Below are 23,970 nucleotides of genomic sequence, written 5' to 3' on the forward strand. Positions count from 1 at the left end.
ATGGTTTGTTTTATCTTAATGTTTATGTTAAATTCCGTGAACCTTTCAGATGTGCATCTGATTCTTTCATCGTTGGAAGAGTTGAAGCGATCATCCTTTTCTCTGAAGTATTCTTCGATGCATTGCTCTTCAAAATCATGGACTTTCTTTAGCTCATCTTCTGTGATGAAGAGCTCTGGTAGTATAAATAACCAGTGTGTTAATATTCAGCAGGGTATTTAATCATGTCATATTTCTATGCAGTATGTTATATGTAATTTTAATCCCTAAACAATGGATGATCACATTGTATGCTTCTATTTACTTTACACAGAGGTGTATAAGTAGCTCTACCTCAGCAGTTAAGCAATGCTTGTTTTGTCATTATACCATGAAAATTGTCATTATGGTTGTAATGAAAGGTTACTGGGCACTTACTTAATCCAAAGTCTCGTTCATCATCATCATGCTTCCTCCAGCGACAGCACAGGTGCTTGAGGACCATGGTCATGTGACTGAAGATGATAAGGGGAGGAGGAAGAACGGGGCGCTCATGAAATGTCATAATAAGCTGATAGCGCTGAAATTTCCACACCTGGTTGGAGATGGACTTCACTTCGAAGAATGTGTTGCTGCAAACACAACACAAGACCATCTTCATTTGTAGTCAACATTTCGTTAGTAAGACCAAACACAGGAATGGGATTTACACTCAGACTGAGTACAATCTTTGGTTATAACAGGATCTTATGCAAGATTGTGAGAATACTGTAAAAGATTATAGATTATATTTAAACAGAAAAAAAAAATCCTAAGAAAAGAAAAACTAGACCTACTTAAGCCTTTAACCCTTTCATATAAGTTGCCTTAAGGGATTTCTTACATTAATAGCAACTATGAAGCAACATTGTTAAAAATTCATCATAAGGATGAAAATCTGCACTAATGGAGCGTGATGCACTATATTGCCAAAAGTATTCGCTTGCCTGCCATCAAATGCACTTGAGTGACATCCAATTCCTAATAGGGTTTAATATGATGTTGGCCCACCATTTGCAGCTATAACAGCTTCAACTCTTCTGGGAAGGCTTTCCACAAGGTTTAGAAGTTTCGGGAGGTCAGACACACTGATGACTTTCAAGTCTTCTTCCGCACCAAACTTGCTCAACCGTGTCTTTCTGGACCTAGCTTGCACAATGCACTGGTGCACAGTCACGTTGGAACAAGGAGGGGCCATCCCCAAATTATTTCCACAAACCTGAGATTATGAAATTGTCTAAAATGTTTTGGTACGCTAAAGCATTATGAGTTCCTTTCACTGGAAGTAAGGCTTGACTTAAGTACTAGTGGACAAAGTAAGGACATGGATGAACGAGTTTGGTGAGGAAGAAGTTGACTGGCCTGCACCTCAACCCTTTGGGAATTAAAGTGGAGACTGAGAGCCAGGTCTTCTCGCCAACATCAGTGTCTGACCTCACGAATGTGCTTCTGGAAGGATGGTAAAAATATTCCATAAACACACTTCTAAACCTTTTGGAAATATAATGTATGTCTACACCATAATTTATGACTTATCTCAATGAACTCTGTTTAAAGATGCCATGAACCTGTATGTGTTGAATTCTACTCTATCCGGATTGTAAACAAATATGTTGTTCTTTTTTCTAAGCAACTGTAATATACAGATCAATATATGGCCACGTTTATGTAATAGTCATAAGATCAATAGTCCATACTTGAATACAGCAATGAGGAGATTGACCAGAAGAATGTTGGCCACCAGCAGGTAGCAGGCCATGATGGCAGGCACAATCCACGCGCCAGTCTTACAGGGTGGCAGGGGCACAATAACACCGTCCTCCGTTGTAATGTTCTGCCCACATGGTGCTATGGAGAAATTGCATTAGTTGTCATCAAAAAAGATTTTTTATGTGTTCATGAGGCTGACAGAACTAATGAAAAGCAAAATGAAAAACCAACAGAAACCACATCGAGTCCTTATTGCTCTAATCTTGAATAGCACGCGACCAAAAGAAGATGAGGAACAATAAGGAGTGAGAAGCCAAATGGCAAGCCTATTGTATATGCATTGAGATGTGGATCTAAAGCACTTTTTAAAGCATATTCATTCGTGTTCAGTTGCATTCCGCAATATATTTAAACATGTCCTCGATGTTTTAAATATATTGATATGTACGAGTGTAGCAATCTCATACAAGATGACTGTGCAGAATGTATCAAATAATACATTATTCGTTTTTTCCGGAAGTGATGGTTCAGTTGCTGTGGATTTCGACAAGAAGACAGGCATCACTCTTGGAGCTGTTTGTGTTTGTGGATATCCTTTGTTTGCTGTGGTCAATCACACGTGGGAGCCCAAAGATAGAGAACTGAAGTAACACCAATTTGTATTCAGACCATATATATAAATATGTATATATATAAATTTCTTTTTTTTTTTTTTTAAATCTGTCAGTAAAAACTCTGACAACTGAACCACATGAAAAAACATTTGGTGATGAAGATAGGTGGCAAATGTATGGATTATTCCAGGAGGAAAGAGATCTTATGTTACTTGCATCATTTAAAAAAAATATACATATTAGACACACAATGTATTTTTCTACCAAACCTTTCATAAAAGGAATATTTTGAAAGTTCTTTTTAAAGGCTCAAGTTCAAAGGGAAATAATTGATCTGTGATTATTCTCAGCCCAGTGCTTGCTGTCTTGGTGGATGTTTAGCCATCTTAAAATGTGCATTAGTATGAATGGCAGTGGCATTGCATATGCTTGTGTACCATGCAATGCCACAGAAGTCAGCATGGATGGACAATGGAGCATGCATTCAGCATGACCAAGTTTCCATGACAGAGATTAGAAAGAAAAAGCTGACGCTTCATTTCAACTCATGTTTGTATTCCACAATTATTTCCATAATTCATGCTTTTAACCTTTCACCTCAAGTGGAGAAGCAGACAGGTCAGTAGAAACGTAGAACTTTTTTGGCAGCAAGAATATTAGCGGTAAATTGATTTCCATGGCCAATCTTCAAATTGTAGTATAGACTGTCAACACTGGGTATTCTTAATAATAACTTGCTAGCATAGCAGATTAATATAGTAGTAATAGACTATGTAAAACTTAGCTTGAGGACATCGAATCAAATTCCATACTTTAATTTTTGATTCTCTCTTTTTGCCATTTATAGCCTCATCTGCAGTTTTGGTCTGTTTTTGCTTCTAAAGACCTCCTGGCTATATTTGCCTCCTGAAATCTATACTTTCTGCCTCTATCAGGCCTTCAAGGGTATATTTAGAAAACTTCATTAGTTCTAAAAATATCAACAAAAATTGCAATTGAAAATTATATTGGGATGTAAGCACAAAAAAAAAAAAAAAAGACCAGCAATACATTGAACCCCTGGCATGGAAACAGTTTGTCAATTTGTGTGCCATACAGTACTTGTATCGGCTACTAAAGAGGATATGGTGGAGTAGATGGCATGGCAGTGAAACTGGAATGGCACTGGCAAAGGAACTCTTGTTAAATAGTTCAATCATTGATATTTAAATGTGTATATTTGGATTTGCCTATATGGGATGGACCACTGTTACGCCCAGTTCCTTGAGTTCGAACGAAATTTTCGACCGGCCAGAGTTTTTCATTCAGCCTGTTCTGTAGCTTCCTACTATTCACATCTGCAACAAAAAATGACAGTGTTATTTCAGCTCTCTTGTCTTTGGGCTATCCACCTATGAGCACACACACACACACACACACACACACACACACACACACACACACACACACACACACATGCGTATTCACAAACACAACTCCCAAATCTTATAAATGTATACACACAAGCATTCTATATAGTGCCTTACATAAACCACCACTGAACCATTCCATATTCTGTATTGTTAAAGCTTCAAACTTAAATACTGAAAAGGACTTAATTGAGTCTATAGGTCATGAATCTATACAAAGATCCCATAACGTGGGGGTGGAGGTTAATATGATTTGAACAAGTATTTACAAATAAAATCAAAAGCTTTTTACCCAATGAGTTCTGGTGCAGCCAGTTGCTATTACAAGTTGCATAAGTAGTTCTGCGTGTTTAAAGTGTCATTTGGGATTTAAAAAAAAGAACACCACATGGAATGCCCCAGAGTTTGTTATGAAAAACAACTTAACAAACAAATGATTAGATTTGGGACAATGTCAATAAAAATAAAAAATGACTACTTTACAGAGCTCTGTTAAATCTAGTAGTAAAAATAGAAACAATATGGCACAACCAATATGTCTAGTGTTAGAGAAATACCTGAATCTGCTAGGAATCTGCTCCACTTTCTAACACACCACAGCCTACAAATATGGTTCCCACGGACTATCACCTGATTCATGAACACCATAAGACTATATACCGATATACATAATAAAATAAATGAGTAGCCTGATTTCACTAAGCCATTTGTTATGCAAACCAGTGTTGAGCATTGCTTTAGATTTGATTGTCTGATTTGTTAACTTATTTAAATGCATAACTGCATTTGCATCATTGTCAGTCTTTTCTTTATGACAGATTACTTTACTGCGAACACGGATGCAGCAGGTGAACGGGACTGACAAAATGAAAAAAAAATAGCAATAGAGCGGCAGCAGCAGCAGCACTTGGAGGAAATAAATGCCAAATTCAACATGATCTCATGGGCCCTGCCTTCAAAGTTCACTGATCCATTACCCAGATAAGTAAGTCGGGGAACCTCTCCAATGTTCTCATGTGATGGAGGCTCTCTCTACTTCTCAACCTAGTGACCCTCAAATAAATTGCAAGCTGTAACAACAAGATGACACTTCATTCATTTATTCATCTTTTGATCTGACTGGATAACCTGCTCTAGAACCGGCCACCAATCCAGGATAGTGTGACAACACAAAACACCACCTGAGCCCTAAACACTCTAGGAACTAAACACAACTAGGCCACACGAGATTCTGAAGAAAGAGAGCTGAAGAAAGAAAAAAGCTCCAGAAACAGATGTGTGCACCATGAACATATCTTGTTTCTGGTCACCATAACATCTACAGTAAACATCCCAAAATCCATGGGTTCTTCTGGATGCACCAGCATGACCCACAGGTACCCTGGTCAGATGGGTCTGTCACTGTCTGTTCACATCCCAGCTCGTACATGCTTTCAGCACAGTTGGCCAAAAGTTGGTGCACTGATTGAAAGCCCCTCTGAGGATAACCTTAATGATAATTTAAGTTGAAGGAAGGCCGAACCAGATCACTCCTAAGTACCTGTACCCACTGCGACTATTCCTATTCCCTGCGAGTATTCCAAACTTTTGGCCAGAATCTTATATAATCTGGTCCATGTTAGAAAAGATAACTTGTGGAAAATGGCACTTAGTACCACCCTTAGTCACTACAAGTATTGTGTAAACCAAATGGGCTTACTTGCATGCCATGAGTTCTCCAATGGTGGATCATGTCATAAGAGACATGGTTGTCTACTTGTCTTCATTGCAAATATCGATGACATTTTATATTTGCTCTTCAACCTTGCCATGTTCAGCTAATGCTTCAGAGACTGTTAAACGAATAAACTGTTTGTAAAAGCTGAAAATGTAATATCTCATGGACACATTTAATAGACATTTGCCACAGCCACCATCTTTTAAAATTCAGATTTATCCAAGCTTATCATAGTAAAAATAAATGCCTTCAAAACAGGGGTGGAAGCCATCCTATCCTAGCGATTTAGAGACAAATCCAGTAAAATGATGATTTGGGGAATTATTACCTGCTGGCAATCATTTTACCACTTGAAGGTATCACTGGCTAGAGGGGGCTAAGTATGAATTGACAACATTCACTGACCACAAGAACTTTTAAAATCTCACAATGCCAAAACAACAAGAGCCTGGTAGGCTCTTTCCTCTGAGAGTTTCTGGTTCACTTGCTTGTTTTTTTTACTTTGATCAAATAACACCAAAGCCAGATTCACTGTCTTGACTCCATGCTGTCAGGCAGAAGAAATCCAGCAAGGATCATATTTTCCCTGTACCTTATTTGCAGACTTCTGGGACAGTAACTGAGAAATCACACATCATCACACCTCAAGCAAGAAGTGTGTACGCAGGTACCTGGGCAACCAGTAGCTGGTGCAGTATGTGGTCAGGTGATGAATTTCTTTTGTAGCAGATGACCACAAAGTCCACCAGCCACTAATCATGTGCTCCAAAAGAAATTTATCACATGACCATCTCGTGTGATCATTTTTTTTTGTAGCAGAGTGGGTAAACACTTTTTGCTTGAGGTGGAAACTAGGCATTTGTTGGCCTTGTTGGCCTGTGACTGCACTAGTCTCCGGTCGTCCAGGTACATATGATGTCTCACCTGCTCAGAGCCAAATATTGGCGGTTAATAATAAGTTTAATTTCCTACTGACAAGTAATTCCTCAGTGTATCATTGCCTGACTTTACCAAGCATTTTGTTACTGTGCTTAGTCCTTCTGGTTTTGACTTTGCCATTTATTTTGGTGAAGATTTCTGTCTTTGCCCCAGTGCTGATGTTTGCAAGTTTTCTGACTCATCTCCTGTTTTCTAAACCATGATAACTATATATATCATTGCTTGATTTATCATTGCTTTAAATTTTGCCTACTATTTAAATAAGTTTCTTAACTGGGTATGCATTCATATTAGATCCAGACATCTAGCAAAAGCTGTATACAATAAGTCAGTAACCAGGTAATAAGTAAGGCCAAGGGTTAGATAAGCAACCATGGCGTCAACCAGAAACACTAAATTGACAAATTCACAGGAGAAGTTTGTTCACATGTTGTAATGTTACAAATTTTTTTTTAAAGAGGCCACAACCATTTAGAAAGCTTGGATTTGTTTTTTTTATTGTAAATTTCCAGGAATTTTCCTTGGACTCATTTTGATAGCTCCTTGGTTTTAATGAAGCTGTTATTTACTTTACCAAACCTAACAAAAAAGGTATTAATTCTGTATACCCACTTGCTGTTATAACATCCCTTCCCCTAGATTTTTATAATGTTTGTGCGTATTCAGCCACAAGAACATTAATGAGGTTAGGAATAGTGATTGGACAATTGTGTGTTTGGGGCAATAAATAGTTATGCAAGACGACTTATATATAGCCTAACATTCTATAAGTAAAACATGCCCTTCTTTACCTTTATGATGGCATGATTCTGATTTCTCACAACAGCGTATGTAAGTACGGCATTATTATTGTTAAAGAGAAGATTTTAGGCCTAATTTGTGTTAACTAGTCAGAGTTGTATAATACATTTACTGGGGTCAGGAATGCTTTTTTTCCCAAGCATCAGCTCATTCAAATGATAAATTAGAACTTAAAGCACCATCTGAAAACATGCTTAAATTTGTTTTGTAGTCAATTCCCATTGCTCTTTACTGTATCAGCAAGGCTTAAGACCATGTTATGACACTTAATAGCTCTTCAAGGCCTGGAATCAAATGAAGATGATTTTTTAAAAATAGCTTTAAACAATACTGACAAATGTACTGTATATGTGTATGCTAAGCCTAAGACAGGAAACTTCCCCCAGATTGACTGCTTGCTGCAATTATAAACAATATTATGGCACCACTGACTCCCATTAAGTGGTTTTAAAGCCTTATTTCAATTAAATTAATAGTCACTATTTCAATTAAATTTGCACAGTAGGTAGAACTGTCTATGCAGTAGTGACCATTATAATGAGAGTTTTTTTCAGTAGATACAACCAATCGGACATTGCGTCTTCCTCATATCCACCCATATTGGTCATAGATACCTCCCTTTTTCTGGAAATGTGCATAGTGAGAGGTATATGACAGCACAACAACATAAGATAATACACGAGCATAGCCTGGAAGCTTCAAGGCATAGAAGGCTGCTCTATTGGCCTCAAGCTTGAGCTTGGTGTGGGATGTTGCCCTTTTGACCTGAGGCTTAAGCTTGGTGTGGGAGATAAGGCTTCAGGGATGAGTCTCATTGTCCTCAGTCCTGAGCTTGCCAAGATTTGTAAATTTTGTAAGTTTTGTGTGAGAGGCCACACCGTCAGCCCATGCCATGGCCTTGGCATTGGAGGTGGCACTGTCAGCTTCTAAGTTGAGCTTGGCATGGAGGTTGCCTCATTATAGACCAGCTCAAGATCAACCATCTGGATTAATTTCGGCTCTTATCCTCCCTTGAACATTTCTAGGGAGGTTCAGACCTGGGTAGAAGTAGAACCCCCATTTCAGATAATTAACAAACTTTCTGATGCTTTCCAGACTTGGTTGTGCTTGGTTAACCAGGTTTGTGGCCAATTCGTATGAGCATCCAGTGACCTAGGATAAAATAAATCTCAGCTATTTTTCTTGCTTTGGGTCTCCAAAAAAATTGGAACCGTAAAAGGAATAAAATCATAAGGAACTCTGCGCCCTTGTAGGGTGCTAGGGTGTTGATATGATTTAAATGCAGACATGATGATCCAAGCCTTACAACATTCCAGTTTATAATAAACCTCTGTATACCTGCGCTTGCATCCTCACCTCTGTTTCTGATAGAATAGTTCACATACACATGAATGCAGCCAAACTTTTCTATCAGAAACAGAGACTATGCAAGTGCAGGTATACAGCTCTTTATTAATTGTGGAAAACACACACACACACACACACACACACACACACACACACACACACACACACACACAGACAAAATAACATAACTCATTATCACGTCAAAGAAACAGGCGAAAGTCAGGCAATCAGCAAACAGCGTCAACAAAGCAAGGCAAAGATCAAGCCAGGAGAAACAGAATCAGATGTAGAAAAAATACAAAACGTCTTGAAAGCAATTGCAAGAAAGGGTAACAAATGGCACTGAACACAGAGCATATACTTGATGAAAAACAAAGAAACACAAGGATGTAAATACAAAGACGTATCAGAAGTCAAAACAGGGAAAGTAACCATGACACGTTAGGGAGTCAGCCAATGACAAGACATGAAAAGACAAAAACCATAAGAAAGCACATAGCAATGCGGCAAAACATTTGAAAATGCGGAATGAGCCGCCACATACTGCCCTCGACGTTGGTGATAGGGGTGGTGGTGGGGGGGGTTGTCTACAAATAAAAATGACCCATTCCAAAATATTGGTAAAGTACTGTTTTTCTTTAAAAAAAAACCCCCAAATTTGATGTTATACACACGCCTCTAGTTACTGTTAGCATAGCAAATTACTTTATGTACAATTTATATAACAAGCCAGCTAACCAGGTTAACGATATGAAGATGATGATTACATAATTTATTTAAAAATATGGAATATAAACAAAGGGATACCCAAATTAAATTAATATTATAATTATATGGAATATTCACCCCGTATATCTAGCATGTAAAATGTTCCTCCTTTTTTCAGTTCGCTAATATTATATTGCAGCTAGCTGTCTAGTAAAGCTAGTAAGTGTCATAATGTTGTATAATGTGGTATATGGATGGGTTAAAAATTCCAAAGAAGTGAGCCACTTGAGGGCATAAGAGACGTTTTGGCTTCACCTTCAAACCCCTATTCTGATCCTCTCCCATATACCATATATAGTCTTTCAGCGCAACAGGGTATACAGGTCCATCAGGCAGGCTTTTTTATGTTAAATATAACGACTGAGAAAACCATGTTTATAATATGTGCACAAATAAGTTCCCTTGTTCCTATAAAAATTGTGGTTTTATACAGGGCCAGCTTGCTAGCTCAACCGTTTTCATCAGGGCTTTTTTTGGACCGTAGCAGCTAAATGATTTTATATGGGCATAGTGTTATTAGCCCAAGGGTGCAACAGGGGCCACCTGGTGGTGAAAGAGCTTAAATGCCAACCCTCTGATCAGAAACCCAGAGCTTTAACTGTCCGAGCCACCACTGACTAACCTACAGCCACTATATCAAGTGTTACCTTTACACCTTTGTGTAACAATTTAGTTATCGTTTAATGCCGTTTTTACATTTAATACCATGTGTTTAATACCATGTCCTGGCTTCCCAGAACCCCTCTATTCACTTTTGCTGAATCAAATGATCAAATGATTATTGTAAGCAATACATATTGTAAATACTGCATTTTTGCTAAACTTACAAATGCTAATACTTTTTTAAAAATATGTCTAACTTTTGATCTACAGTCAGTGGGTCCACATTTATTACGCTGCTGGTTCATGGTACCTGACTTAATTCAGTTCTGGTATTGAAGGCCTTTCAGTGTTCTTACTTTTCCCTTATTATAATTAGAATTGGTTCAACTCAAGAGTTAATAATCTGTCCCTACATAGATTACATCAGGTGTGTTGGGGAAATCCCAAAAGTCGCAGGAATTGACTGGAATTGAGAACCCTAAAGAGGGTTTTTAGATAAAAGAAAATGCTAAGAAAATGTCTTACGGTCAATTTGGTCAGCAAAGACTTCGCCATAGATCATCCAATAGGGCATGAAGAAAATATTGCGAGCCAGCATCCATGATGGATCCTCATTAGGGTTCAGAATGGCTTGACGTGCCACACCGAAACTCATCAACACCACCAACATGATGATGACAAAATACATCATGTCAATCATCTGGAGAGAAAGAGCGTGATGTTATCAGGTCATCAGGTCATTCTAGAATCGTGCTGGCTAAATAATAAGACTGAAATCCTTACCATCTTGCCAATCATCATTACATAGGGTCCGAGGTATTTGTTTACCCCGAAGATGTCAAGCAGGCGTATGTACCAGTAGATGATATTGACGCAGTATATGACTCGACCGTAGCTCATGAGCGGCGGCTCCTGGAGACGCAGCACCATGCCGATGGAGAAGATAAGGATAGCCATGAGGTCTGTGATGTTCCAGTACTCCTGCAGCCATACTTTAACTTTCTGTAAGAGTTTGCCAGGTTCTGACATCAGGATCTAAAAATGAGATTCATGTTAGAGAGACATTATTGAACCAACCATTATCCAGTTTTAGGCTGCAGGAACTTTGGGACTCTTTGGCCCCGACATAAAGCAGCTAAAGCAGAGAGAGATATATTTATGCGCTGGAGTAATACAATGAGAGGCTTTCATATATGCTACTCTTTTTTTAATAGTCTTGTATGCAGACCCACAGTAAACTAACCACATAGAAATAATTAAATCACTTCATCATTAAATCTGGGACTTTTGATTATGGAGAATAACAAAATACAGATACAGTATAAGAGCAAAAAGAGTGCTGTGAATGGTGTTCACAAATGATTGTGTGTACAGACATATGCATCTCTTCCACAATTTATCTGTTGATCTTTTTTATTGCATTGAATGTTTACAGGAATAACTACATGGGGTTTTGAACCAACTCAGCGAGGACCGTAGTTCACACTAACAAAGGATCTGATCACCGTCCCCTGCATAAAGTCTTCTGTAAATGTCAGTTTTCAATTGGTTTTACACATTCATTCACCGGAAATTTAATCATAAGTCCTGGTTTGGCTTGAACGCTCTTTGTTCATATTTCACAAAAGGCACCTGAAAGATGCAGCTGGAGTGCACATGAGCTACATGGCCAATAAGGGGCAGTATTAGCCTTCTCGTAGTGCAATGAGTGACACTGATTTTATTCCTGGAAAGGAAAAATGTGCACTCCAAAAAAACAAACAAAAAAAATAAAATAAATAAATAAAAGATTTGTGAGAAGACATGAGAAGACTGAAGGGTTTTACAATTCTCGGTTAGCTACATAAGAGTAGTAAAATTGCGTTATGTAAAAAAAGGGGCTGCTGTAATTCATATACAGTAAAATGCACCTCTTCAAAACATGATCCACTGAGGATGCAAAGAATAAATATCTTTGTTGGTACAGAGAATAAGCTACATCACTACAGCGGTGTTAATCACAGTATTGTAGGAAGTAGTAAGACTGATATTCAGGAGCGCAGCTTGTCTGATCGCTTCCAGTGAGCTTCTACAGTACTATATGCCCTGTCCTATATAAAGTCCCAGCTGGGAGTTTAACACTTGTTTGAGCGTTTGAAGTTGCTGTAGACATGACTCCCTTCTTCCTCTCATAGCAGTGACGGTATCTTAGATTTGTTAATTTCTAAGAAGTGATTTCAAACAAGAGATGTTTTTATTTATTTATCAGTAGCCCAACAGTAGATAAGAATGTAATCCAGTGTCACTATCTGGATTTATTAGGTGCTCCAAGTATTCGTATCCGTATTTGGATTTAAACCCATTTTTTAAGGATAAATGATCAAACATTCATCCATGTAAATGTGTTTCATTTCACATTTTCATTAATAGCTCTCCTTGTAGACCGTCCCACATGATTCTGAACATTTCACCATTTTTACTTGTTACAGACCCCCTTAGGTTCCCTGTGAAACTTTCGGCAGTGCTTTTTAATTAAAAAGACAGAACACATTATCTCTTCATTTTGTATAATGTATTCATATTCAGTTACATCCCGATAATCTAGATTAATGCGTAGGTGGGCAGAAATGATTGATAACAGCATTGGCAACATACCTTATAATGTATTAAAATTAAATTGAAGTTAGGAAAATGTGATTTATTTCAGATAAAGATACACGATCTGGCACTTATAACCTTTAAAGAGGGTAAGATTGATTTTTATCAGATTTAATTATTTTAAAATTTTTTACTGTAGCAAAGTGGAAAGACAAAAAAGGGTAAAAGGTAACGAGTAAAGGATATATAAAGGGTAAAGGCTATACATAGTGATACACCCCTCATTTCTTTTTAGTGAATTAAATTAAATAATGTAGATTAAATGAACAAATTGGGAACAAATGTTTTTCTGTGTGCAAAGTGCCTAAAGATATGATTAAAAAATTTGCTTGTATATGTAACGACCACAACAGCAGCCTCATTTCCCCTCTCGTCTGTTCCAACCACTCAGCACTCGGCATCACCAGTATACTAATCACCGGCCTAATCATCTGTCATCATCTGCAAAGGGTCATCATCTGGTTCATGCCTTAAGTTAGAAGGTTACATCCAGAGTAAAAACGTCTTCTTAATAAAAACTCCAGTACGCTGGAGCCATGATCAGACTGCCTGCTTCACATCTAAAACTCTGCCTCCCACCAACATGTGGTCCAAACCACATAGAGAAATGTCAGGACTGTACCGAGATGTGGCAATAACTCTTAGACGAGTTCCTGTAATGTGCTAAGGTGGTGCTAGTGAATGAAAGTGTGTATGGCTCCCACACACAGGATCGTCTTTAGGTATCTCCTTGAATGTTCATTGGACTTTAGTGGACTATGTGCTCTCTCACTTTAAAATGTTTGCATTTCAACCATTCAACTGTTTTATTTCTGCAGGAGAGAGTCTCATCACTGTATTATGATCAAAGCCTTCTGTAAATGTCAATCAGCTTTATAATAAATTTCATCACAAGTCCCAGTTTGACTGGAATATTCCTTGTATAACTTTAATAGGTTCATGTTTTGATTGTTGATCAATAAAAAACACGAATGCTATATGTGTGGCCAAAATTTGTGAGCACATGACCATCACATCACATTGAACTGCAAACCTGGCTGCATACCAAGGCTTCTTACCAGGCATCAGTGTCTGACCCCACTAGTGGTCTTATGGCAGAAATCCCCACATTCACACAAGTGCCTTTCAAGTGCCTTTTCTGTTGGAAAGCCTTGCCATAAGAGTGGAGGTTATTATAACAGCAAATAGAGATTAACCCTAAAATGAGATGTGACATACTGGATGATAGTCATGTGTCCACATTTTTTGACCCAGACAGCGTATAATCAAATCCAAAACCAAATGTCATGCCGTTTATGACCTGACCTCCCTCATCTTCTCGATGCCGTTGGTGAAAATGTAGGCGATCACGATCCACTCCTGAGGAGAAGGCCAGAGGTCCATTTTTACCAGCACGATGTAGTTGAAGAGCATTAGGTAGCCCACATAGGCCATCTGGACAGTAGAATAAAAAAACAAAACAGAGAACATAGAAACACAGGTCAGGTCAAAGACTCTTCAAAAGCCTTTGTAGTGAACACCGCTCCTCCTGCAAAGAACTCAACTGAGCAAATGTGGTAACCGACTGTGCTCACAGCAGGTAATTACACTGCTCAGTATTTACATGGGGAAAATCCTTCTATAATCATTTCAATTTTATTTTTAAATTATGGCATTGCATGCTCTGGAGTGCTGTTAGTTTATTAGTTTTTTATTTTATTTGATATATTTTGCTTGTGGCAGTTACTGCCTTCAGTCTTTCTGCCTTCATCAGCCTCCTCTACTAAGGCCATAGCACTCACTTACAATCCTGTGAAAAAACTATTTTAACTTACTTGATTTTTTTTGTATATTTGTTACTTTTAAATAATTCACATCATCTAATACTTTTTAATATTACACAGAGACAAATGACTAAATACAAAATACATTGTTTTAATTTTATGATTTTATTTATTAAAGGAAAGAAGCTTTCCAAGCCTGCCTGGCCCTATGTGAAACAGTAAACCCAATAACTGGTTGTGCCACCCTTGGTTTTAAGTACGGACTTTGACTGGACCAATGAAAACCTGCTTGTGGCCTGGCTGGTGTGTTTCGGATTGTCCTGCTGCATAACCAAAGTGCACTTGAGCTTGTGGTCACAAATTGATGGCTGGACAATTTTCTGTTAGAGAGCAGAATTCATGGTTTAATTATGGCAAAGCAGCCGGAGACTATCACACTACCACCACCAGGCTTGACTGTTGGTATGATGATCTTTTTATAAAATGCTGTGTTAGCTAACGGAAGATGTAAAAGGATGCACACCTTCAAAAAAGTCCAACTTTTGTCTCATCATTCAACAGAATATTTTCCAGTGGCAAAAGCCTTGGGGATAATTAATATGATTTTTGGCACATTAATATGTTTTTTGTCATTTTTGCCCAGTCTTTTTCTCGTTGTTGAATCATGAATGGCTGCTAACACTCTACAAACGATTTTTGAATCTTTTTCTATAGTCTTCTTAAGGTGCCTTATCCAGTGTTTGTAAGTTCATGGGCAGGTCGATAGTCATGTTCAAGATTTTCTACAAATGTGGCATTCAAATGCCACTTTTTGTAGAGCCACCTATGAACACTGTATGAACCAATATTCATACGGCATTCAAAGAAACGATAAGGCTTCTGGAGTTGCCACGCGAGCCACGTGGTCAAACAGGTTCTATATGCGTGTTTTCTTGATTCATCAGATCTGGCAGTATCAGGCCTTGGTGTGACAAGTGAAATTTACCTTGGCTTTACAAAAAATGTGGTTAATCAGTTAATTCATAATTTAGCAAGGGGGCAATTACTTTTTATTACATAGGTATCTTTAGACAGCTTTTTTCCCAAAATAAATGAAATCATTATATAAATACTGCATTTTGTATTTACTCTGGTTATCTTTGTGTTATATTAAAATTTGCTTGGTCTGAATCATTAAAATGTGACAAATATGCAAAAATGAATCTGAATTCTTGATAATATTTACTGTAGCTCTTGACCTGTACCTACTGTATATACATGATTTTATGCATATTATGCTGGTGGTACATGATTGGTTAGATAACTGCATGAAAGCATTTGTGTTCAGGTGTTCCTTTAAAAGTGGGCAGTGAGAATTTCATTTAGGTGGCACACTCATCTAGGTGGCACAGCAAAACTCAAAGCTGGCCAACAGCAAAGTGCATCCCCTGCAATGTTTCACACCGCGGCTGAGTTATTTGTGCTCATTTTCTTCCTTCTCTCTTTCACTCTCTGCACTCGCTCTTTACCAGTGCATGCAGGCCTTTTCCAGTCACGATGCCGATTAATTTGATGCTTTATTCGGAACACAGCGTGAGATCACCCACATCAGCCCCCGGGGTGGTTTTTTTTCCCACTGAGAAAAACATACCGCATGAGGAGAAGAAGTAGATTTACAGAGAGATGGTAATGCAGATGATTAAAAATAGATACAAAATACATTTATATGTAAAAAAAAAAGAAGAAGCTCCAAATGAGTCTTCTGTTTGTACAAAAATAAGGCAAAACTTTTTCAGTCAAGTTTCCATAATTATACACCATACAATAATTCATACACCAATCATGTTTCTGACAGATGTCAAAGATTTTTAGACACTAGTGTATGTGAGGGAGAAAAGCCAGCCTCTAGAACATTATCTTTTATAGAATAGGTTCCTTCATGGAGGTTGACAAACGGCATTATTGAATCTTGTACCCAACCCAAAATGGAATAAAACACACACTGTACATTTTAGAACGCTGCATACTAGCAGTACGCACACATACAAGTAGGCAACACCTGATACCTAGCAGCAAACACAACAAATGGCAACTTAAATGTGCCATTTTGAAGAAGGTCATCTAAATTCCCACCACAAGTCCAACAGGCAACAACTAGCCCAACCTAAACACTGCCTTACAGGGCTCCATCATAAAGCAATTTTTTCTGCACAACCAATAGTTCTGTCTTTATTTATAGAGCTACTGTTCCTTATAGACTGCATGCTGTCTACTGAGATGCATATATTTGCAACATATTAAATTGCATGTTTATTGCCCATGCTTTGTTGTCATTTTTTCACAACGATCTTCACCATTATTAAAAGAAATGTCTCCTGGGAAATTCATGTGGGTGTTATACTCATAATACAATGCTACATAAAGGACATAGGAGTGCATCCAGGGTGCTTTATATAAGAGGGGGATTGCAGTGAGTGCAGCAGTCTATGATGACTATTCTTTAATGTAAATAACCTTAGCGGTAGAATAAATCTCCTATTAATATAAATATATAAATATATATAAAAAATATATAAATATAAAAAATCCTATTAATTAGTGGTTATGTAGTTATCTAATCAGCCAATGATGTAGCAGCACAAAGCAGAAAGTCATGCTGATACAGGTCAAGAGCTTCAGTTAATTATCACATCAAAGATCAGTATGAAGAAAAAGTGTGATCTCTGTGACTTTGATCTTGGCATGGATGTTCGGTATCATGAAGCAATTTACCCAGGCAGGTCTTCAAAATCGGTAGCATATAAAAATGACTAAATAGCAAGACTTCAACCTGGAGCTGTGTCTAAAGAAAATAGTAGCAATCATCTCAGCTGGCAAGACTGTGTAATCTCTTCTAGAAGGTAAATTTCATAATAACTGTAATGAACCTTATTTACAGCATCCATACAGCAACTTAGTTAATTAGTTAAAGTTGAAAGTGTCAAGATTGGATGTTTCTAGTATGCCGACTTCAACAAATTTGCCCTATTAGTACCAGATATGGATTTACTACAACTATATACAGTATTACTATAAACTTAATTAGACTTTATTGGCACAGTCATTTTGTTTTTTATATCCATTCCTGTCAATCCCAGTTAAGAAGGCACAGTCTCTACAATACCATTTGTATTCCATTATATTATACTGGATTTACCCGGGTCTAAATGATGTCACAATGAAACCGAAATGTAAAAGAGCTAGCAACTTTCTGCAGAGAGCCCACAACCCAGTCACTCATATTTTGATATTCGATACTTATGTGAGTTATTTATTAAAGAGTTGAAAAAGAAAGGGCCCACATAGGGAGGACAACATCCAAGTGCAAGAAGATTTCATAGTAAACATCCAGAGACTAGGAGGAACTTGCTGACCTAGAGCCACTTCATACAATAAAACTCCTGAGGCTATTGGGAGGAAAAGTGGTTTACAAGGAGAAAAATAACTATAAAAAAATAGAAAAAAAAGGAGAAGTCAGGTAGGTGACTTAACTTTAATCCGATTTATTTAGATGCTGTGGCATGACCTCAAACAGTTCATTCATGCTCAAAAACTTTCAATGTGGCTGAATTAAAAAATTCTGCCAAGAGCAGTGGACCAAAATTCCTCCACGGCGATGTGAAAGACTCATTGCCAGTTATTGCAAATGCTTGATTGCAGTTTTATGGGGCAATTATTTTTTCCTCATAGGGTCAGGTACTGTAGGTCTGAACAGCTTTTTTCTCTGAATAAATGAAAACATCATTTTGAAAAATGCATTTTATATTAACTCTGGCTATCTTTGTGTAATCATTTAAGTGTGACAAATATGAAAAGAAAATACTTTTTCATAGCGCTGTGTTTTGTAGAATGTTACATAAGAGACTTGGCATGTGTACTGTATCTAACTATATGTTAGAGCTACCACTAGTGGAAAAAAGAATAAAAGTGCTAGCAAGCAATGTTTCTATCACACCCCATGCATAAGGCACACATTTAGTGGACTTTAACCTTACATACTGTACACAACCATTATGAAATTAAGATAAAAAAAATTCTGATTAATATGACATTCTTTTATGTGTGCATGTCAAACAATACATTAAATGTACTGTACCTCCTCTAAATAACTACCTCTAAATCTAAAATCAGGATACAGGGTTTTACAAAACATGCTTCCCAAAAAAGAGCTGTCATACCAATGCCAAAATCATACTTGCTTGTATTAGCTTGTGAAAAACAACCATATCTTTAGACATCAAACAAGAGCTAGAAGCATCTCATCAAATTTTCAGGTCTGTGGAGCATTTCAAACAGTGATGCACCAAAACATTAAAATACTGTATGTCAAATTTACCAAATATGTCCTCCCAAATACCACAAACATATTGTAATATAGTGCACATTCTGCTGCATTCACACATGTGCTCCTTACTGTTTCACTCTGGGGTCAAGAAACCACTGCAAAGATTTAAAAAACACATTCCTGCTTTCTGTTTCACCCAAATGAGGATGAAGGGTTTCTTCCTAATGTTTAATATGTTAATATGTTTAAAGCTGCTTTGCGCCCATGACAATTGTTAGAAGCGCTATACAAATAAAATCGAATGGAATTAAACGGCCCCATACTCTAGACAAATCCTTTAAGTGCTGGTATTTTTTAACAATACAAATGTATCTCTCACCGTATGGAACCAGAACTTGACAATGGGGGCATTGTAAAACTCATAGATCTTGCGTCCCACTGGAATTAGGCGATGCCGATTCTGGGCCTCTTCCACTACCTTTTTCCTAGACACTTCTGAGCTCACGTTCCCCAGCATAGCCTGAAACACGACAAAAGAAACAGCAAGCCAAGAAAAAGGAAACACATTTTATATTAAGCAAGTAAGACAGAAAATGTCATTTTGACTCAGAATTGTGTGAGGCAGTTTAGAAAAAAAAAAAAAACTGCAAATCAATTCTGAGCACTCAGGCAGGTGGCACATGTGGCAGCTGGATGATACTGCCGTAAAATGGTGGGGGGAATGGAAGAGAGAGGGTAGAACTTGCAATTTCCATGTGCCAGAGAAACACAGTGTTAAGCAAAGGGTGGGAACTTACAAGGATGGAGAACATGGTACACTCTCAATTGTATTGCAACCCTTTAACCGTTTCATTATAGAACCAGTTGTTTAACTAGCATTCCACAGCCCTCTTAGACTCTCCATGATTTACACCGATCAGCCATAACATTACAACACAGCAAATTATGATCAGTATTGTGTACGTTTGCCTTGGGCCACCTGAGCAACTCTGGTCCCTCTTGCGGGGCAAGACTCCGCAAGACCACTGGGGGTGTGCTGTGGTGTCTGGAACCTCGATGTGGCAGCAGATCCTTCGGGTGCTGTGGGTTGTGGAATGGAGCCTTTGTAAATTGGACTTGTTTGTCTAGTGCATTTAATGGTTGGCAGTCTTTAGACTCTTTGCTTGCAGGGCCTAGTGAGTGCTGGGCTGTGGGGCATTGTGTGTTTTGGTGCCTTTCTATCATGGCCAGCATTTTTTTGGGAGCAAGTTGTGCTGCATTGGCTTTTCCATGGGATTGGAACTTTCGACCCCCAGCAGGGATGGGTGAGTCCTGGGTGTCCATGATCCTGTCACCAGTTTATAAATGGTATATCATTGATAATCAGTGTTTTATCAGCATTTTAATGTTATGTGGTGTTAATGTTATGGCTGATAGTTGTGTATAAAAAAACAAGCAAACAAACAAACAAACAAACAAACAAACAAAAAAGCAGCCTAAGACATTTAAATCATCCAGGCAATGCAACGTGACATTTTTCAATGGTATTGAGAAAAAAGATTAATTGAGAGGCATTTAATTTGCAATACAATTGTTGCCATAACCTTATAAATCTATGAAAGATTCATAGTAGCAAGTGGGAATATGAACTGCAGAGCAGAGGTTAACAATGTCACCGGAATACAAATATACATCTGGTTGAAAGTAAATGAATAAAATAAAATAAAGATGGTTATAGTAGCAGCATCTAGCTGTAGCCTTACTTACCAAGCCCTATGTCGGTTAAAGCAACAAGTTGAATGGAGATTCTATACTGTGAATTAACTTATTGACATATTAACTTGATCTTTTGATTAATGTTAGCTAGCTTAAGTTTTAAGTAGTATTTTTTTCACAGTTACTTATTAAAATTTATTAATTATGAAGAAGACCAAGCAGTGTTTTTTTTTTTACCCAACATGGGGCTTCATATCATCAGCATGAGCTAGAACCTACTTCAGCAAAAGACCGTGTCATCTACTGTTTCTGCATTTCATTTCTTATGGCTCATTTGGGATGACTTATCCTTTGAATGCAGTCATGACAAGAAAGAGATCAGATGTGTGAATAAAGAGAAAAGCAAGGGTGCTTTTTTACTAAGAAGCTTGCTCAAAAGGTTTGTTTTGGGAATGCAATAAAGAGCACATTCGCATAACACGAGCAGAAATGACAGGACCGTGGTTAATGAGAGAGGAACAGGCAGCAATCCGTCACAGTACCGTACTTCAGATGAGACCGTCGCTAAAAGAAAGAGACAAAAAGAAGACGAAGACAGACACACCAAAAGACAAACATACACACAGAGACACGCTACAACTCCACGACCACACATCTTTGCTAGGACAACGAGGAAAAGGGGGAGAAGCAGTGGGGAAAGAAAGGGTTGGGACATACACTATTTTTAAAGGGCAGTAGCCATGGATTGGAAAAATAGCAAAGGGTTAGGAGGCCAAATTTTGGGGGCAGGACATCTTCAGCGGCATTATGTCGGGTGTGTGTGTGCTGGACTACAGGCTAAAGAACGGAGCTAAGGTGGGTGCTCTCACCACGGAGTTGTACTGCGCCTCACAGTATGCTCTTACGGTGAACTCCATGTCCTCCTCGTCCTTGTCCTTGGCTGGCTTGTCAGCCTCATCCGAATCCTTCTCCTGCAGGTAGGCCTCCTGCTCCTGAGGCATGTATGACATCTCATCTTTGTTCTTAAACTCCAGACTCAGGATAGATGGGGGCAGCAATAGGCCCAGAATCACCTGGAGAAGTGAAAGCACACACCCATATGCGTTAAGCCATCTGTGCATCCAAAGAATGTGATACAAACCCTTAGGAAAAAGATTTCATCTTGCCCCGTAGAAGGATTTAGTAAATACAGAATAGTTCTATCTACCTGCCAAAGATTGTGAATTGTTTTAGAAAGCAATACCTATTAATCTATTTTTGTTATTTTGTTTTAATAATAACACTCAAAATTGAATTGCTGTGAAGCAACTTTGTTTAACTTAGGTTGCTGTAAGGTGCTATAAAAATAAATGTTGATTGATGGATTGATTGATTAATATTAAAAAACACCTCTCTACTTTCTCTCAACATGGCTAGAACAGCTAACATTTAAAACTGTCCGAGGTTCAAACATACTTTAAGGTACCAGCATAAAAATCAGACATACAAGGAAAAAAGTATAAATAACTCTCTAGCACAAAGTGGGACAGTGGTGGAGTAGTTGGCAATTCTATCTCAAAGCTCAAGGGTTCAATACTAAGTTAGTTCTGGTTAATGGCTGTGTGGAATTTTTTTCTTACTCTCGCTAAAACATGGAGGTATGTGGATTGGCTACTCTGAAGTGCCATTAGGATGACAAAGACTTTCTAAGACCTAAAAAGCTCTTGACTTACATTTGGCAGCGCTCTTATCCAAAGCAACTTACATTTTTTTTTATCTCATTACACATCTGAGCAGTTAAGGGTTAAGGGCCTTGCTCAAGGGCCCAACAGTGGAAACTTGGTGGTTGTGGGGTTTGAACCTGGGTTCTTCCAAACGGTAGTCCAATGCCTTAACCACTGAGCTACCCCTGGCTCTCGATGGAGAAAGAAAAAGGTGGCAAAACAATTCCGAGAGCGATTTGATAAGATGCGCGGAATTCAGTCAGAGGTTGCGCAGTGGAACTGCAGAGAGTGGCACTCAAACTGGGCAATGTAACCGGAATGCCACCCTTTGATCTCCCCGAAAGGACAGCGCGGGAAAGAGCTGCTCGAGGTCGACGAGGAAAAGGGTGCTACGAGGACTACGTTAAGGCCCCTGATCCCAGCCGGGAAAACCGACGGACCGTCCAGGAAAGACTCCCACCTGTGGCCGGGATGGGGTTGGTCGTGGCTCATGTCAGGGGGAGAGGTTGTTGTCATAGAAGCATGTATGAGAGGTACCACCGCGTGCTCCATCTTTCCAGTCTGTCCACCGCCGCCTTTTGCCAGCCATGTGCATGCATGCCAGCTGTGCACTGCCACTGGACCTGCACATGCACACCTTCACTTCTTTCCTCCCTTTTCCATTTCACCCCTCTTTAACCCTTTCCTTTCCCATAATTCCCAATAAATTCTCCTTTTTCCATAAGACCTTGTCTGTGTGTTTGTGATGCCACCCATGCACAAGGTTCAAACCTATTACACTGGTGGAGAATGCAGGTATGGGGGCACCTGCCACAGACCTTGAGTTAAGTCCCAAACAAGGCTGAGGTCTTACTCATGGATAGGCAGTGCCAGCTGTGATGGGCGTGTGCCTCAATTTATTATCGCTCCTCGCTCACTCAGTAGACTCCCTACATAGGTGACGAGGCCACCAGGTCAGGCCGGCTGGTGATAATCGATGGTAATGGACCTTGGGCTTTTTCCACATTATAAAAGTGAAGCGTGTAAGACCTCGCCTCGTGACTGTGTGTCTGTGGTGCCACCCGTGCACAAGGGTTGAAACCGCTACAGTAATATAAAAAGTAGCTGTTGAATTGTCTAACAGCTTCTTTGACTGAAACAGAAATATCTCCCATATTTCCCATAAGGGAATGTTTTTTTAAAACTTGCTATACCTAAATGTAGATATCTGTTTAAACATGTTCAGAAATAGAAGTCAGCCACTACTCCAGTCATGATGTCATTTGGTATGACCTCTGAACATTTTTATAAAGACTTAAACTGGAACCTTAAGGCCAGAGTTTTTGCGCATGCGAAGCCGCCCCATCCACATGTCGGTGAGCAACATCTGGCTGCAGGTGTGGGCAATGAAATCGCGATGCTTGGCAGCTACAGCCAGCTGCAAGCAGGTGGCATTGCTCCAGTTCTTTAGTTCATAGGTAAGCAGCTTCATGGCCATCTGCTCATCCTGCTTGTAGGACTGGTCCAGAAGCTCCACCGCCAGCTGGCCAAACTCCCTAAGAGAGAACAACATTGTAGAAGATAAGTCGATGTAAGCCAAGGTGACAGACAATTGCATGTCTGAACATACATTCAACACCAAGACCAAGGTGTAAATTAGATGTGAAATGAATTTAAAATGGACAAGCTACAGAACAAACAGAATGTGATTTACACATATATACACTGATCAGCCACAATGTTAGGACCACTGGGGGGTGATGTAAATAGCATTGATTATCACATTCCAGAGGCACCTGTCAAGGCATAGGATAAAGCAGGCAGCAAGTGAAGTAATTTTGTGAAGTTGATGTTTTGAAATTAGGATCTGAAAAACTTTAACAGGGGCCAGTTTGTGATACAGTACCTAGATCAGTGGTTCTCAATTCCAGTCCTGGAGAACTTCTATAGGCCATGTACTCCTA

At 38.7% G+C, this 23,970-nt stretch overlaps 1 protein-coding gene across 5 annotated transcripts in view; it reads right to left on the minus strand.

Moving 5' to 3' along the window:
- trpm3 (transient receptor potential cation channel, subfamily M, member 3) overlaps positions 1 to 23,970 on the minus strand; it is a 178,476-nt gene that overhangs the window by 5,931 nt on the left and 148,575 nt on the right. For 2 of the 5 annotated variants that reach the window (XM_053480591.1, XM_053480593.1), the window contains exons 16-24: positions 23,334 to 23,562; positions 21,230 to 21,397; positions 19,009 to 19,149; positions 13,869 to 13,997; positions 10,710 to 10,961; positions 10,452 to 10,626; positions 1,716 to 1,866; positions 418 to 611; positions 43 to 175 (exon numbers count right to left, since the gene is read on the minus strand). In XM_053480591.1, the coding sequence (XP_053336566.1) occupies positions 43 to 175; positions 418 to 611; positions 1,716 to 1,866; positions 10,452 to 10,626; positions 10,710 to 10,961; positions 13,869 to 13,997; positions 19,009 to 19,149; positions 21,230 to 21,397; positions 23,334 to 23,562 (1,572 nt within the window). Of the gene's footprint in view, positions 1 to 42; positions 176 to 417; positions 612 to 1,715; positions 1,867 to 3,571; positions 3,680 to 10,451; positions 10,627 to 10,709; positions 10,962 to 13,868; positions 13,998 to 19,008; positions 19,150 to 21,193; positions 21,398 to 23,333; positions 23,563 to 23,970 lie in introns of all 5 variants that reach the window. The other 3 variants (XM_053480589.1, XM_053480592.1, XM_053480595.1) reach the window with 2 other exon arrangements.

This window comes from Clarias gariepinus, chromosome 21 (assembly GCF_024256425.1).
Source record: "Clarias gariepinus isolate MV-2021 ecotype Netherlands chromosome 21, CGAR_prim_01v2, whole genome shotgun sequence".
NCBI classification, from domain to species: domain Eukaryota; kingdom Metazoa; phylum Chordata; class Actinopteri; order Siluriformes; family Clariidae; genus Clarias; species Clarias gariepinus.